At 45.0% G+C, this 17,914-nt stretch overlaps 1 protein-coding gene across 1 annotated transcript; it reads left to right on the top strand.

The window, feature by feature from the left end:
- The first annotated feature begins 1,778 nt into the window (after nt 1–1,778).
- Nucleotides 1,779–15,502, top strand: c1qtnf5 (C1q and TNF related 5). Its single transcript, XM_068054384.1, has 3 exons — nt 1,779–1,952; nt 4,093–4,336; nt 14,786–15,502. The coding sequence occupies exons 1-3, from the start codon at nt 1,950–1,952 to the stop codon at nt 15,301–15,303; spliced, it is 765 nt and encodes a 254-aa protein (XP_067910485.1). The 5' UTR covers nt 1,779–1,949; the 3' UTR covers nt 15,304–15,502.
- Nucleotides 15,503–17,914: the final 2,412 nt, after the last annotated feature.

Below are 17,914 nucleotides of genomic sequence, written 5' to 3'. Positions count from 1 at the left end.
AGTGAGGAGCTTAGAATTTTTATAAGTCCCTACCATGTGGAATTTTATTCTTTCTTTGACAAGACCAAAGCTATGATGATGGAACTCAGATTTAAAGATGTATCATAACCCCTGGTTGGCCTTGCACCCTGCAGATGGACCAGTGCAAGACTGGGACATTACTGCCCCTACAGTGGGAACACCTGCACTGTGGGAGGCAGGATTTTTTTTTTGAAGTGGCTCAAACTATGGCTAAGAGGCTTTCAAGCAGCCATTTTAACTTATCTTAAACATGGACATGTTTTGTGGTAATGACGACACAGTAGGTTTGCAGATTCCTGGTAAATGAAATCACTGTTATTATAACCTGTCGATGCCTCCCTGGCCGGAGCTGATTCATTTGGGGTAATTGTAACCTCACCTACCCAGCAGGAAACCGACAGGATAGGAAGGAGCACTGGGTTTACACCCTGCCTGATTATCAACTTGGGTAAGGTCACACCCGATCCCATCAGTCTCCGATCCCCAATATGATGGTCATAAGTCTGAAAGCAGTTGCCCCAAAGTCCATTGGGTGCATGTGCTGCCCAGTGCGACATGGAGTCACACAGATCACCAAGGTCCTGGGTTTGATGCCCAGCCTGTGCGGAGTTAGTTAATCTCAGCTAGGGTAGCGTTTAAGGTTTTCACTAAAATAAAAGCAAAATACTGCGGTTGCTGGAAATCTGACAAAAAAACAGAAATTGCTGGAAATACTCAGCAAGTCTGGCAGCATCTGTGGAGAGAGAAGCAGAGTTAACGTTTCAGGTCTGTGACCTTTCAGATTTACATTAGTATCCATATACTGGAAGGGGAAAGAAATCACCCAGGGACCCTACTCCTGATCACTAGCCAGTGACTGGTGCTAGAAAGTATGCTCATGGCTGCTTCGTGAGGACTAGATTTGGTTGGGCTGTGATACACCACAGCTGAGCAGCCTGTTGACACTCATTGTTGAGGGTCACACTTGAAGAATGATGACTTGGATGAGGTACTCAAGAAATCAGCATATTCAGGAGAGGAGAAAGAAACTGGGGAAATGGTAAAGAAAAAGGTAGCCCAACAACCATACTTTCAACACTACATAATAATCCACTTAGTGCAAATTATCTGCATCTTGTATTACTTTAAAACAACTAATTTAATTTACATATAGAAATAAATAAAACAGCAATATGTTCACTGAAATCAATCTATTTTTAGTGGGCTCCAGTCTATCAGGATACCTGCATTTATGTGCTGCCTTATCACATTCCTCAGAGATGCTTCACATAAAATGGATTATGGAATGTGGTTTGAGTGAACAGTTAGTCTATTTTTTGTGGCATTGGTTGAGGGAAAAATGTTGGTCCCTGGGTGCCAGAGAACTCCCTGATCATCAAATAATACCTTTAACATTCACGTGAACAACTGGGACAGGGAGTCAGGTGTTGATTTAAAGTAATCTAAATGACCACACTTCTGACAATATACATTCCTCCATGTTGGATTGTTATGTCGCTTAAGTTATATTGTCAGGTCCTGGAGTGGAATTGAATGCTTATACAACAGTGGCATTGAAGTTGTATAACACTACTGGACATCTGTTTTGTATTAGTTATCATTTATTACCCTCAGAAGTCTTTCTTTGAAAAGAAAACAGTTTGTGAGAATCAGTTTGTCTTTATCATTCTCTTCCCGTTTGCTATGGCTTTTCTCCTCCTGCTGTTCCTGGATTTGCCTCTGAGCGCATCAACCATTTCCTCCTGGAGTCAGAGTCTGTGAGTAAGAGAGTTTTCTCATTCCCTTTGGACTGAGCTGAGTGGTGGGGCTGTCTGATCAGGAGATTGAGGGCTGTACAGAACCAGACTGACACAGACTACCCGTATCAAAGAGCTGTCACTACCATTCTCTGTTTCGCTTCTTCTAGAGGTAGAAAATATTTCATCTTTATGGTGAGTTATTTAATATATTTTTTAAACAGCGTCTCTTAGTTTTCCAAGGGAATGAAGGAATGGAACTTAAAATCTTAGTAACAATCTAAGCACTTCCTGTACACACTCCAACTGTTAGAGACAGAGCCTCAGATGTTGACTATGGGTTGGGTTCAAAATACCGTTCTGTGGATGTACAGACTCCAGCCTGCAGTCCGAGAGGTTTTAATTGTTCCTTAAGAGAACTCCCATCCTGTTATTCTATTTTGTTTCACAGTAACCAGAGAATTGGGAGTGTGGAGCAAATTTAAAACATGGGCTCTCATTTCATTGAACAGATAAGGGGATTTAAAGGGGAACTGGCTTCTTGAAAAAGTGTTTCAAAAACAATCTTAGTTTCTAGAGTAAAGAAAAAGCTGACTAGGATGATGCCAGTGTGTGACAAAATGGTCTATCTGGGATGTTGTACCTCATTGTATTGTGTTTGTAAAGAGATGAATAAAATGGTTTAACAAATTCTTCCGAACCTCCAGTTGATTTGAGGCCAGTTTGCGTTTATAATGACAGAAATTAGATTGCTTGGGTCACAAGACTTCATAAACATTTCTTTTTTTCTTTTGGGCCTCCTTATCTCGGGAGACAATGGGTAAGCGCCTGGAGGTGGTCAGTGGTTTGTGAAGCAGCCCCTGGAGTGGCTATAAAGGCCAATTCTAGAGTGACAGACTCTTCCACTGGTGCTGCAGAGAAATTTGTTTGTCGGGGCTGTTGCACAGTTGGCTCTCCCCTTGCGCCTCTGTCTCTTCGACTCGCCACATTTTAGCCCCGTCTTTATTGCTGCCCGCCAGCTCTGGCGAATAAACATTACAGTGGAGTAAATACATTACAGTGGAGTAAAGGGGTAGCTCAGAGCCCAGCCTACACTTCTTTTAATTAACAGAGCATGGCTTTCATGACATATTGTTTGACAATTCATTAAACATGCAGTGGTATAAATCGGAATAAAATGCATCACTGTGTTTGTGTACAATGTTGTTGTGATACACATCTCTTCCCACATCCAGGGGTCAGACAAACACTTTCTCAAACAGAGTGACTTGCTCTCCCACTGACTGGACAGCAGACCACATTCAGAGGGCAGGTCCTGGGACCTGTGTGTGCTGGAAGGGGTCAGTCTGTGTGAGCTGCCAATGGAGTATCATTGCTGTTGTAAAGATGATGAACCACAAGGGATTTGCAGCCAAGGAGACATCTGTGTCACTATCATCTGGGTTACAGAGACAGACTACAAGACAGCGACAAATCAGCGAGATCCAATTGAGAGACTGAGCCAGAGGCTGCAAGCCCCTCAGATTCATTTCTCCCAATAGGCATTCAATCTCCAGTTTGTTGCCTGAATCAGTGGGCGGCAGCTTGATTTGATACCAAAACTTTGTCAGTTTTTGACAGTCTTGAGTGGCACCCTGTGGTGTGAGTGTGAGTTTGCAACTTATTCCTCTGACCTTCAGCTTGGGCAGTGTAAAGAAGGATTTACTTTGTACAGTCACCCTGACACTTCTCAAGGGAAACTGGCGAGATTTAGATACAAATTTGTGGAATATAAAAGTTACCAGGACAAATCAGAATTAAAATATACTGTAGAGAAGGAGGCCATTCTGCCCATCATGCCTGTGCTGGATCTTTGAAAGAGCTTTCCAGTTAATCCCACTGCCCCTGCTCTTTCCTTATAGTCCTGTAAATTTCCCCTTCAAGTATTTATCCAATTTCCTATTGAATCTGCTTCCACCGCCCTTTCAGGCAGCGCGTTCCAGATCACAACAACTCACTGCGTAAAAATACTTCTCCTCATCTCCCCTATGTTTCTTTTGCCAATCAACTTAAATCTGTGTCCTCTGGTTACTGACCCTCCACTCACTGGAAACAGTTTCTCCTCATTTGCTGTGTTAAAATACCTTGTGATATGGAATACTTCCATTAAATCTCCTCTTAACCTTCTTTGCTTTGAGAACAACAGAGTTTCTTAAGTCTTTCTACAGAACTGAAGTCACTCATCCATGGTATTATTCTAGTAAATCTCAGCTGCATCCTCTCCAAGGTATGGTGCCCAGAATTGGACACAATTCTCCAGCAGGGGCATAACCAGTGATTCCTTTTATCTCTACAGGGTTGGAGTCTCTACCCGAACCTCGGGATGAGTCCCATTACCTTGTCTGTGTTGCTCTGGTTGCTTTCATGTGCCTCGGCCAACATTAAGGACAACAACCTCTCCGGCTTTTGTGCTGGTCATCCAGGAATTCCAGGAACTCCAGGACGTAATGGGTATCCAGGGATGGCAGGACGGGATGGGAGAAATGGGAGGGACGGAATGCCTGGAATACCAGGAGAGAAAGGCGATACAGGAAAACAAGGTAAGAGTCATGTGACATTGTTCACACTGCTCCTGGCCACTGATCCTACAGTCTACTATAAGCATGTGTTATGTTAAAATATGGACCAAATGGTAATCAGGAAATAATTTTAAACCAAGATGCCACACAGTAGTTAGATTTTGTAAGTTTGGGTGAGGACATTGCTAACTCATCTGTGCTGCCCCCATGGCTGAATTGCCCGACAATACTCCCTGTCTTGGTCCCTTGGGTGAAGCACACCTGGCACCCATGGAGCGTACATCAATGCTTCAAGAGAAGAGAAAGGAGAACCAAGCAAAAATCATAATTGGCTAAAAGTGGGTTATCGAGGTCGGTTTTGATTTGTGTTCTCAGAGAGCTCGACTCTGCTTTTCACCCTCTCCACAATGTTCCTCCCAGATTAGAGACAACACTACAAGGCAGGGTATAACATTCAGCCGTGCATGAGACACAAGCTCTCTGTGCTCCTTGCCTCAATTTGCTCCAGTATTTTGATTATTAGCATCACCTTTGATAGCAACTTTTCTTGAACACTACATTCCTTCATCTCAGCCTATGCCATCGAGGAGCTTCCGTCTCAGGACGCTATCCTAGAGTTGATACTTTACATATCACAGTACAATAATATAAACTGTGTCAGAACTTTATTACTTGTATGGACAGATCAGAGCTTGCTCCCTTAAACAAAATTTTTTGTCACACTTGCTTTTCCTCTGTGACTGCAGTGTCCCTTTAAGGGATATGTTTGGGGTTTTCAGTAACAGTTTAGTTGCTGATTATTCTTTTCTGTTCTTAATTACATTCAGCTGGAAATGTAAGAGGAGATGGGGAGGGATATCTGGAACTGAGGAGGAGCGATCCGGGTAACTTTGTAATTTTATTTTGTTTTCTTTTAAAGGAAGTTGGAATACACCCCTGGCCCTGATTCATTTTATTCTGATCAAAAATCCCCATTTTTTCTTTTGAAATGGTGCCGTACAACTTACTTGGACAGAGTCCCGGAATTTGCAGTTGCTTCTGTTTACAGAGTCAGCCACAGACTCTCAGCACTGGGAAGCCCAATTTTCTCCTCTCCTTTGCTGAAGGTACTGATTTTTGTTGGGACACAGGCTCCGCAGGAACTAGCTTCCCATTCACTGCCTCGCCACAGTGACCACCCTTCACATGTGCCCAGGCAGTGAATGTCATCGGGGACTTTGACTCTGGCAGAAGAATAGAATGTGCTGGAATTACACAGCTGGTCAATCAGCCTTTGTAAAGTAAAGTTAACATTTCAACGACTATGACTTGCATTTTTATAGCACCTTTAACATAGTAAAATGATCCGAGGCGCTTCATAGGAGCGATTATCAAACAAAATGCGACACCAAGCCCATAAAGAGATATTAGGACAGGTGACCAAATGCTTGGCCAAAGAGGTAGGTTTTAAAAATCTTAAAGGAGGAGAGAGAGGCAGAGAGGTTTAGGGAGAAAATTCCAGAGGTCAGGGCTCAGACACCTGACGTCATGGCTGCTAATAGCAGAGTGAAGGATGCACAAGAGGCCAAAATTGGAGGAAACCCTTCCCCACTTCTAAAGAAAGGTCACACCTGACACTTTAACCCATTTTTTTTCCGGTTACAGATGCTGACGGACCTGCTGATGTGTAGTTTTTGTCTTTCAGCTGCTTTACGGCCATGTCCAATCCTGGCCTACATCCAACATCCACACGGGTGAACTTTCCAGTAAGAGTCACCTGACAGTTATCAGGAATAAAAACCCTGACTCACTCTTCCTGCCCTCAGCCCATCAGCACTGAGGGCAATTAAATCAACTCAGGGCAGACCAGGGACAGACATTTGCTCCTTGCCCAGTTCTACATCAGATGGTACATTTACCCATTGAGTCATTAAAAGGATTACACTTTTAATTTAAAGTGCTGAGTGTGACGAGAGACTTAGTCCCAGCCATGTATTTACTGGATGTTTTAGTTTATGATGTCAACTGAACCTGATTAAGATACAGGCTAGAACCAGTCTGATGAATTCATTATCATCCAATATTTATCCACGTGTTAAATAATCTCAGTGTGAAGGCACGCGATAGATTTACTGCTTTGTTTATGAATAAAATCAATGGCTGACTTTCTGATCAATGAATATTTCTAGGTCAAAGACTCATGCCTTCATTGCAAAAATACTGAAGAAGGACTATGTTACAGTTTTAACAGGAGAGTACATAGTGGGAACGAAAGAGTTCAAGAGATGGTTCTTAGGCTAATTGATCTCTAGTTACCTAGTTTATCCCTTTCCCCCTTTTTGAACAGAGGTGTTGCATTGACAACCCTCTCTCACATTTTAATCCAAGGATGTTTGACAGATTGTGCTCAGACCCTTTGCTATTTCCTCTCCAACTTCCCTCAGTGCTCTAGGATGCAGCCACCAGAGCCCAGTCTCTCTTTCACTTGGGGTTCCACCAATTTTTTAGTGCTACTTCCCTAAATATAGAGGGAAGTTAACAAAGCTGTTAAAATATTGGGTATATGAGATCCTAGGATTTATCAATGGGGCATTGAGTACAAAAGCAAAGGTGATGCTAAACCTGTAAACATCATTGGTTTGGCTACAATAAGAATATTGCATCCAGTGTTGGGTACCCCACATTGAGGAGAATGTCAAGGTCATGGAGAGGGTGCAGGAGATTCACTGCACTATACCAAGGACAAGAGGCTTTATTTACGAGGAGAGACAAGAGAAATTGTGACATGTTTTATTACAGTGGTGGAGGAGGAGATCTATTTCCACTGGTCAGTGAGTCACTACCTAGAGGGGATAAATTTAAATGAAATGTGAGTTTAGGAGAAATTGGGGGGGTTTTTATGCTGGCGGCAGGGTCTTGACATCCAGAAAAAGTGTGCCGAGATCCCTGCATTGCCTCTTCTCCGGAAGGCCCACCAAGTCCAGTGCCAATCAAGCACTTAAGTGGTCAGTGGCAGGCCTGCCACGTGATCAAGGACCCCGTTGCCAGAGGTCTCACCCTCGGAGAGCTTCCAGCCAATCAGATGCCGGCAGCTGCAGTGCCACTGCAGAGGCGGTGGATGCTGCTTGAGGAGCAGCGCTGGAACCAGGCCATAGGTAGGTCAGGCTGGGAGGGGTCTCACGGGATGGGGGTTGCAGGTGGAGGGGTTGGCAGCAAGGGCAGGGGGTGGCTTTCAGCAGGCATCTCCCTCCTTCCCAATGCTGGGTCCCTCATTCAGGCACAAAATGCCTTTAAAAAAGAGGGACACACACCCTCGTCACCACACAGGAAGCAGCCCGGATGGTTGTCTGTGCCGTGCGGCACAGGGCTGCCTGCCGCACAGCTAATTGCGGCTGCCGTGGGAAGAGGTCCTCTATTGGGGGTTAGTTACATAGTTAAAGGCCTCAATTGGTGGCAGAGTGGGAAGGCCTGGACTATATTTGGTGGAGGCAGGAACCCATCCCCCAGCCCCCATCCCACCCGATTTTATGCTCTTCCTGCCTCGAAATGGTCTTTTATCTAGTAATTTAAGACACAGAATGCCTGACCAGAAAGTTTTTTTAAAATTTGTTTTTGGGATGTGAGCATTACTGGCCAGGCCAGCATTTATTGCCCATCCCGAATTGCCCTTGAGAAGTTAGTGGTGAGCTGCAGTCCATCTATTGCAGGTACACCCACAGTGTTGTTAGATAGAGTGTTCCTGGATTTTGACCCAGGGATGGTGAAAGAACAACAATAGAGTTCTCAGGCAGGATGGTGTGTGGTTTGGAGGGGAACTTGCAGGTGGTGGTGTTCCCATGTGTCTGCGGCTCTTGTCCTTCTAGGTGGTAGAGGTCACGGGTTTGGAAGGTGCTGTCGAAGGAGCCTTGGTGAGTTGTTGCAGTGCATCTTCTAGATGGTATACACTGCTGCCACTGGTGGAGGGTGTGAATGTTAAAGGTGGTGGATGGGGTGCCAATCAAGCGGGCTGCTTTGTCCAGGATGGTGTCGAGCTTCTTGAGTGTTGTTGGAGCTGCACCCATCCAGGCAAGTGGAGAGTATTCCATCACACTCCTGACTTGTGCCTTGTAGATGGTTCACAGGCTCTAGGGAGTCAGGAAGTGAGTTACTAGTTGCAGCCACAACCTGCAAGTTCCCCTCCAAGCCACACACCATCCCGACTTGGAACTATATCGCCGTTCCTTCACTGTCACGGGGTCAAAATCCCAGAACTCCCTTCCTAACAGCACCAATGGTGTATCTACACCCCAATGACTGCAGAGGTTCAAGAATGCAGCTCACCACCACCTTCTAAAGGGCAATTTGGGATGGGCAATAAATGCTGACCTAGCCAGCGATGCTCCTATCCCATGAATTAATAAAAAGAAGCCTCTGACCTTCTACTTCTCCAGTTCAGTTTCTGGTCAATGATTATCTCCAGGATGTTGATGGTGGGGGATTCAGCGATGGTAATGCTGTTGAATGTCAAGGGGAGATGGTTAGATTCTCTCTTGCTTAAGATTGTCATTGCCTGGCATTTGTGTGGCACAAATGTCACTTGCCACTTATCAGCCCAAGCCTGGATGTTGTCCAGGTCTTGCTGTATGTGGACATGGGCTGCTTCAGTATCTGAGGAGTCACAAATAGTACTGAATGCTATGCAATCATCAGCGAACATCCCCATTTCTGATCTTATGTTGGAGGGAAGGTCATTGATGAAGCAGGTGAAGATGGTTGAGCCTAAGACACACCCTGAAAAACTCCTGCACCAATGTCCTGGAGCAGAGATGATTGGCCTCCAACAACCACAACCATCTTCCTCTGTGCGAGCTACCACTCCAACCAGTGGAGCATTTTCTTGTGATTCCCATTGGTTTCAATTTTGCTAGGACTCCTTGATGCCATACTCAGTCAAATGCGGTCTTGATGTCAAGGGCAGTCACTCTCACTTCAATTCTGGAATTCAGGTCTTTTGTCCATGTTTGGTCCAGGGCTGTAATGAGGTCAGCAGTTGAGTGACCCTGGCGGAACTCAAACTGAGCATCGGTAAGCAGGTTGTTGCTGAGTAAGTGCCGCTTGCTAGCACTGTCAATGCCACATTCCATCACTTTGCTGATGATTGAGAGTAGACAGATGGTGTGGTAATTCACTGGATTGGATTTGTCCTGCTTTTTGTGGATATGACATACCTGGGCAATTTTCCACGTTGTCAGGTACTTGCCAGTGTTGTCGCTGTACTGGAACAGCTTGGCTACGTGCGGCTGGCTCTGGAGCACAAATCTTCAGAATTACAGCTAGGGTCTTGTCAGTGCCCATAACCTTTGAGTATCCAGTGCCTTAATTAATTAATTAAATAGAATAGAGATGGCTGGGCAGGCAATGTGTTGCAGCTGTAGTATGTGGGAGCTGGTGGACGCCGGTGCGATTCACAGTGACCACATCTGCAGCAAGTGTTGGCTGCTCGAGGAACTTCGGCTCAGAGTTGATGATTTGGAGTCTGAGCTGCGGACACTGCGACACATCAGGGAGGGGGAGAGTTACCTGGACACTGTGTTTCAGGAGACAGTCACACCCCTTAGATTAATTACATCGCATCTGGACCGTGGTTAGTATCAGGAGGGTGTGACTGCGAGTGAGGCAGGTATGGGGATCCAGAATTTAGCTTTGGAGGAGCCTCAGCCAGTGCCCTTATCCAATGGTACGAGGTTCTTGCTCCTGCTGTGGACAAGGGCACAGACTGCAGGGAGGATGAGCAAACTGACCACAGCACCGTGGTTCAGAGTGCCATTCAAGTAGGGGGAGAAAAGAGAAATGTAGTTGTAGTAGGAGATAGCACAGTTAGGGGAGTAGATACTAGAGTACCGAAGGCTGTGCTGCCTACCTGGTGCCAAGGTTAAGGACATCTCTTCTGGGCTGGAGAGGAACTTGCAGTGAGAGGGGAAGGATTCAGTTGTCATGGTCCATGTGGGTACCAACGCCATAGGTAGGACTAGGAAAGAGTTTCTGCTGAGGGACTCTGAGCAGCCCAGGGCTAAATTAAAAAGCAGAACCACAAAGGTAATAATCTCTGGATTACTATCTGAGCCACGTGCAAATTGGCTTAGGGTAAATGAGATTAGAGAGGTAAACGCGTGGCTGAAAGACTGGTGTGGGAGAAATGGGTTCCGATTCATGGGGCACTGGCACTGGGGAAGGAGAGAGCTGTTCCGTTGGGACGGGCTGCATTTGAACCATGCTGGGTCCAATGTCCTGGCAAATCGTATAACTAGGGTTGTAGATAGGACTTTAAACTAATTAGTGAGGGTTCAATTGAAGGGAAGTTTAAAAAATCAAACAGAAACAAGAGAGCAGAGGTGCAGGGTAGTGAAGAGGCGAACAGTAATCAAGGTGTGACAGGAAGGGGCAGAAAATACAAGCAGAAGAGTGCAGCAGAAATTAGAACCAGAATGAGTAATAATGGCAAAAAGTCAAAGCTTGAGGCTCTTTATCTGAATGCACGCAGCATTTGTAACAAGATAGATGAGTTGACGGCACAAATAGAAATAAATGAATATGAGTTGATAGCTATTACAGAGACGTGGTTGCAGGGTGACCAAGACTGGGAACTCAATATTCCAGGGTATTCGATGTTCCGGAAAAATAGGCCAAAAGGAAAAGGAGGTGGGGTAGCTTTGTTAATAAAGGAAGGTATCAGTGTGGTGGTGAGTAGTGATATAGGTGTAATAGATCGTGATGTGGAATCAGTTTGGGTGGAAATAAGAAATAGCAAAGGGGAAGAAGGCATAGGTGGGAGTGGTCTATAGGCCCCCAAAGAGTTGCCTCACTGTAGGACAAAGTATAAATCGGGAAATAATGGAGGCGTGTAAGAAGGGCGCTACAATTGTCATGCGTGATTTTAATCTGCATATTGACTGGACAAATCAGATTGGCAGAGGTAACATGGAAGACGAATTTGTAGAGCACATCAGGGATTGTTACTTAGAGAAATACATTGCAGAACCTACCCGGGAACAGGCTGTTTTAGATTTGGTAATAAAGTACAAAGAACAAAGAACAGTACAGCACAGGAACAGGCCATTCGGCCCTCCAAGCCTGCACCGATCTTGATGCCTGCCTAAACTAACACCTTCTGCACTTCCGGGGCCCATATCCCTCTATTCCCTTCCTCTTCATGTATTTGTCAAGATGTCTCTTAAACGTCATTATTGTACCTGCTTCCACCACCTCCCCTAGCAGCAAGTTCCAGGCACTCACCACCCTCTGTGTAAAAAACTTGCCTCGCACATCCCCTCTAAACTTTGCCCCTCGCACCTTAAACCTATGTCCCCTAGTAACTGACTCTTCCACCCTGGGAAAAAGCTTCTGACTATCCACTCTGTCCATGCCGCTCATAACTTTGTAAACCTCTATAATGTAATGTGTAATGAGGTAGGATTAATAAGAGATCTCATCGTTAAGGATCCTCTAGAGGGAAGCGATCAGAACATGGTAGAATTTCAAATTCAGTTTGAGGGCGAGTAATTCAGGTCTCAAACCAGTGTCTTCAACCTAAACAAGGGCAATTACAGAGGTCTGAAGAAAGAGTTGTCTAAAGCAGGCTGGGAAAATAGACTAAGGGGAAGGTCAGTGGATGAGCAGTGACAGACATTTAAGCAGATATTTCATAACGCTCAGCAAACATTTATCCCAGTCAAAAAGAAGGACTCGATGAGAAGGATGAACCACACGTGGTTAATAAAGGCAGTCAAGGAGAGTATCCAATCCGAAACTAAGGCATACAAAGCAGCGAAAACTAGTGGTAGGCCAGAGGATTGGGAATTTTTTAGGAACCAGCAGATGACTAAAAAACTAATAAAGCGGGAGAAAACTGATTATGAAAGTAAATTGGCAAGAAATATAAAACAAACAGCAAGAGCTTCTACAGGTATATAAAAAGAGAGTAGCTAAAGTGAGCGTGGGACCTTTGGAGGATTCGACTGGAGAATTGATGACGGGGAACAGGGAAATGGCAGATAATTTAAACTAATATTTTGCTTTGATCTTCACAGTGGAGGACACTATAAACATCCCACAGATATCAGATAAGCAAGGAGCTAATGGGAGGAAAGATCTTGTAACAATCTCTATCACAAGGGACAAAGTATTTGACAAACTAATGGGACTAAAGGCAGACAAGTCGCCAGGACCTGATGGCCTACATCCAAGGGTTTTAAAGGAAGTGGCTGCAGAGATAGTGGAGGCATTGGTCAAAATATTCCAGAACTCACTGGATTCCGGGAGGGCCCCAGCGGATTGGAAAACCGCTAATGTGACACCTCTATTCAAGAAGGGAGGGAGAGAAAAGCAGGAAACTATAGGCCAGTCAGCCTAACATTGGTCATTGGGAAAATGCTAGAGTCCATTATTAATGAACAAATAGCAGGACATTTAGAAAAGCTTAACGCAATCAAACAGAGTCAACATGGTTTTGTGAAAGGGAAATCATGTTTGACAAATTTGCTAGAGTTCTTTGAGGTCAAAACAAGCAGAGTTGATAAAGGGGAACCGGTAGATGTAGTGTATTTGGATTTCCAGAAGGCATTCGATAAGGTGCCACATAAAAGATTATTGCACAAGATAGGAGCTCACGGTATTGGGGGTAATGTATTGGCATGGATTGAGGATTGGTTAACACACAGAAAACAGTCAGGATTGAAGGGTCTTTTTCAGGTTGGAAAGACATAACTAGTGGAGTGCCACAAGGATCAGTCCTAGGGCCTCAATTATTTACTATCTATATTAATGACTTGGAGGAGGTGGCAGAGTGTAATATATCCAAATTTACTGACAATACAAAAATAGGTGGGAGGGCATGTTGTGATGAGGACAGAAGGAATCTGCAATGGGATATTGGTTGAGTGAGTGGGCAAAAACTTGGCAGATGGAGTTTAATGTAGGAAAGTGTGAGGTCATGCACTTTGGTAGGAAGAATCAAAAGGCAGACTATTATTTAAATGGAGAGAGACTCCAAAAAAGTGCAGCACAGAGGGATCTGGGTGTTCTTGTGCATAAAACACAAAAAGTTAGCATGCAGGTGCAGCAAGTAATTAAGGCAAATTGAATTTTGGTCTTTATTGCTGGGGGGTTGGAGTTTAAAAATAGGAAAGTCTTGTTACAAATGTACAGGGTGTTGGTGAGGCTGCATCTGGAGTACTGCGTACAGTTTTGGTCCCTGTATTTAAGAAAGGATATACTGACATTGGAGGCAGTTCAGAAAAGGTTCACTAGGCTGATTCCTGGGATGAAGGAGTTGTCTTATCAAGAACGGCTAAGCAGGTGAGGCCTTTATTCAATAGAGTTTAGAAGAATGAGAGGTGATCTTATTGAAACATACAAGATTCTGAGGGGGCTTGACAGAGTAGATGTTGAGAAGATGTTGAGATGTGAAGGAATTTCTTCTCTCAGAGGGTAGTGAATGTCTGCAATTCTCTACCCCAGGGAGTTGTGGAGGCTAGATCACTGAAAGTATTTAAAGAGGAGGTAGATAGATTTTTGAAATATTGGGGAGTTGAGGGCTATGAGGAGCTGGCATGAAAGAGAGTTGAGGTCTGGGCAGATCAGCCCTGATCTTATTGAATGGCGGGGCAAGCTTGAGGGGCCGAATGGCCTACTCCTATTTCTTATGTTCAGTCGTTTTTGATATCATGTGGAGTCAATTGAATTGTCTGAAGCCTGACATCTCTGATGGTGGGGACCTCAGGAACAGGAGGCCGAGATGGATCATCCACTCAGAAGCTACTGAAAGAAGTGAATAAATATTTGAAAAAGAAAATTTGCACAGGTCAGGAGGCAGGGGAAGGGGCATGGGACAAAGTGGAGAACTCTTTCAGAAAGCTGCCATAGACACTATGGGCTAAATATTCCCCTACTGCAATGTAAAATTCTCCAATTCTATGATTCACCCTAGTCCAAGGCATGAGAAGCTGTTCCCACTTGTGGGGAGGCAGGAACTAGGGAACATATTTCAGATCGCCACAATAAATCCAATAATGATTTCAGGAGAAACTTTTTTTAAACGCAAAGTGGTTATAATGTGGAACTTGCTACCACAAGGAGTAGTAAAGGTGAATAGCATAGATGATTTAAAGGGAAGCTAGGTGAGGGTGAAGAGTAGAAGATTATGCTGATAGAGTGAGATGAAGAAGGGTGAGAAGAGACTCTCATGTGAAGCAGAAACACTGACCAGTTGGTCTGAATGGTCTGTTTGTGCTGTAAATACTTTATAATACTTTGTAATGAGAACAGAGTCTAACCCAATGTACCACTCAGTCTCTGTTGAGAGAACATCTTTAGCACCCCCCTCACATGCTGGATGTGAACTTTGGTTCAGAGAGAAGCAGGCCATAGTTTAACTACTGCATTGCACCCTCTTCTAGGTGTGAGAAAAGAAGCAATCTTAATTGCAATGGTCTAAATCATGATTTTGCTTTTCAGGTTTACTTGGGCCAATGGGAGAGCAGGGTATTCCAGGGCTACCTGGGTTAACAGGTGAGAAGGGAGTGAAAGGGGACAGCGTAATTAGCTACAACTCTGCATTCAGTGCAAAACGTTCCAAGACCCGCATCTTCCCCCTGCTCGAGGAGGCAGTCCGGTTCGATGTGGTTATACACAATGATCAGAGGCATTACAACCCTGTGACAGGAAAGTTCACCTGTGAGATCCCGGGGCTCTACTATTTTGTGGTTCACTCTACAGTTTACAAAACCAGCCTGCAGTTCGACATCATGAAGAACAATGTTTCCATCTCTTCCTTCTTCCAGTATTATGGAAACTGGCCGAAGCCTGTCTCACTATCAGGTGGAGCCCTCCTGCACCTGGAGCCCAAGGACCAGGTGTGGGTACAAGTGGCAGTGGGGGACTACAATGGGATTTACTCCAGTGCAAAGACAGACAGCACCTTCACTGGGTTTTTAGTCTATTCTGACTGGCAAAATGCTCAATTCCTGGTTTAATGTCCATCAGCTCTGGTCATTGCTGTGTCATGTAATGATTGTATTTTACATCAAACTGAACTTTAAACAGGTCTCATTGTTAGACATTTACTGCATCATTTATACATGTTTCCTCAGCCTTAGGGTCACCATCTGTCCAGTTTTCCTAAAATGTAAACCAGATCCAATGTGTTTATAAATGAAGCCTATTTTGTCTTCACTTGCTTCCTTGTCTTACAATGTGTTGGGTCTGATGTACATGGGGCAGTGCTCAGCTCAGCAGCAGTATAAAAATGGAGAAGTGAGATCGCTCATTACCTCTGCACCTTTCAGTTGCCCAAGAGCTTTCTCAGAGGCAGACCTGGGCAAGGCCCACACTGGCGCAGGGTCAGGGCAATCGTGGCTGAGGTGGGAGGAGGTGTTCCTCAACCTTTAGCTTCCACTGATATCAGGGGATTTGAAAGGGCCAGGCAATAAGGACTTTAGCCTCATGGTGGATCTATGGGCATGGGGCCTTCACTCTATTGCTCATCAAGAAAGGTCAAGACTGGCAGCCCATCCCACAGCTGCGCCCATGTTCCTATCCAGTTCACCAACACAGGACCCTGCCAAAGGGCAGGCCTGCACTGGGAGTAAAATCCTATCCACATAACTCAGCAAAGTAGGATGGTGAGAGACTTGGATTGAGTCAGATAAATGTGGGAGTAGGCAGGTGTGAGGGTTGAGAGTGTATACCAGATGAGAGTTGCAAGTGTGGAGGGAAAGGTGATTTGGCTCCAAAACTTAGGACAAAGCAGGTTGGAATGTAGCAAAACGACAGTGAAATTTGATAAATGTCACGGTGATCCCTGCAGCCAACAAGTGTGCAACCACAAACCAGTGAACCTGCAAACCAGTAAACCCACAAACCAGTGAACCTGCAAACCCGTAAACCCACAAACCAGTGAACCTGCAAACTCGTAAACCCACAAACCTGTAAACCCACAAACCCGCAAACCCGCAAACCTGCGAACCTGCAAACCAGTGAACCTGCAAACCAGTGAACCTGCAAACCCACAAACCAGTGAACCCACAAACCAGCGAACCTGCAAACCAGTGAACCCACAAACCAACAAACCAGTGAACCCGTAAACCCACAAACCCGTAAACCCACAAACCCGCAAACCAGTGAACCCGCAAACCAGTGAACCCGCAAACCCACAAACCCGTAAACCCGCAAACCAGTGAACCTGCAAACCCACAAACCCGCAAACCAGTGAATCCGCAAACCCACAAACCAGTGAACCCGCAAACCAGTGAACCCGCAAACCCGTAAACCCGCAAACCAGTGAACCTGCAAACCAGCAAACTTGCAAATTCTCAAGCACACAAATTTGAAAACTGTCAAACCTTTAAACTTGCAAAGCTACAGTTCAACAAACTCAATTCACAAAATCAAACCTGTTATTCCAAATTTGTAGGTAGGGGCACCCCCGAGTGGTTTGATTGATAAATGCACTGCCTTACTGCATTACTGCACCATATAGACCTAGTTCGATCCCAGTTAAGTTACACCTTGTTCTCTCCTCTTAATTCCCTTGAACCTTCTCATTCAAGCACCTGACCTTATTCCACCCCCTCATCTCTCCTTTAAAACATTTTCATCTACTGCTCCCCCCATGCACATTCCAACTTTCTACCCTCAAGGTATGCACCCTCCTTTCCTCTCGGCCTCTGCGCTGTGAATCCTCAGCCTCAGTGATCTGAATCCCATCTCTCCTAGCCTGATTTCCTCTGAAGTTACTTCCTTCTGCCCTCCCTAAATCTTTCTCTGTATGAACTCTCTGATCCATATTCACACCTCTTCCCTCCCAGCACCCCCAGGCTATGCCATATCCCAAGATCTCTCTACTTCCATGTTCTCAAACAAGCCGTCTCTGCCCACTAATACAAAAGCAAAAACACTGCAGATGCTGGAAATCTGAAATAAAGACTGGAAATACGCAGCACGCATTTCTGACCATTTCTTTGTATCCCTCAACTCACATCCTCCTAGACCCATCCAGCACCACTTCTTTCTGGGTCTGTCCTCAAAAAAAAAAACTCATTTACCATGGCAATTTCAAACCCCCAGCTGCCTAATTTTGACCCTCCATTTACCGCCATAGTTCTGCAGCTATCAAGATGATCAATGAACCTCAGTCCACCTTAGATGCCCTTGTCCCTGGTAAAACCTATACTGTGGCCATTCCCCCAGGCATTGGCCCCATCTTCGCACCTTCAAGTTCAAGGGGCACGGACTTGAGCATATCTGGTACACAACTGGTTATCACTCCATCTAGCTGGAGCATAAAGTTTAAATTCCACTGCCAAAAATGCCCATGATTCCAGGATTACCCTGGGGAGCAGAGATTACTCACAGCTTTTCTCCACGATCAACCATCTCCTTAAATTCCTCTTCCCCAGACCCTTTCATCCTCATCAACAAGTGCAAGGAGCTCAGAGAATTCTCCATCACTAAGCAGGAAACCATTCTCTGCAACTTCACTTCCCCCCCCTTCCCTTGATCACGAAGCCAAACCTCAGACTCCCCAGTTCCCTAGTCCTGATCCCAGGGGCTAGATTATCAATTCCTGGTGGGTGTGGGAGTGAG

The sequence above is a fragment of the Heterodontus francisci genome, chromosome 22, assembly GCF_036365525.1.
Source record: "Heterodontus francisci isolate sHetFra1 chromosome 22, sHetFra1.hap1, whole genome shotgun sequence".
Taxonomy (NCBI): Eukaryota; Metazoa; Chordata; class Chondrichthyes; order Heterodontiformes; family Heterodontidae; genus Heterodontus; species Heterodontus francisci.
The sequence above is the reverse complement of the archived record's forward strand: the minus strand, read 5'-3'. Positions and strand labels throughout refer to the sequence as shown.

Bases quoted from the DNA above. Each gene is read 5' to 3' on its own strand.
- c1qtnf5 (XM_068054384.1), top strand. The intron at 4,337-14,785 runs GTAAGAGTCATG...TTTGCTTTTCAG, and splicing joins AGGCGATACAGGAAAACAAG to GTTTACTTGGGCCAATGGGA.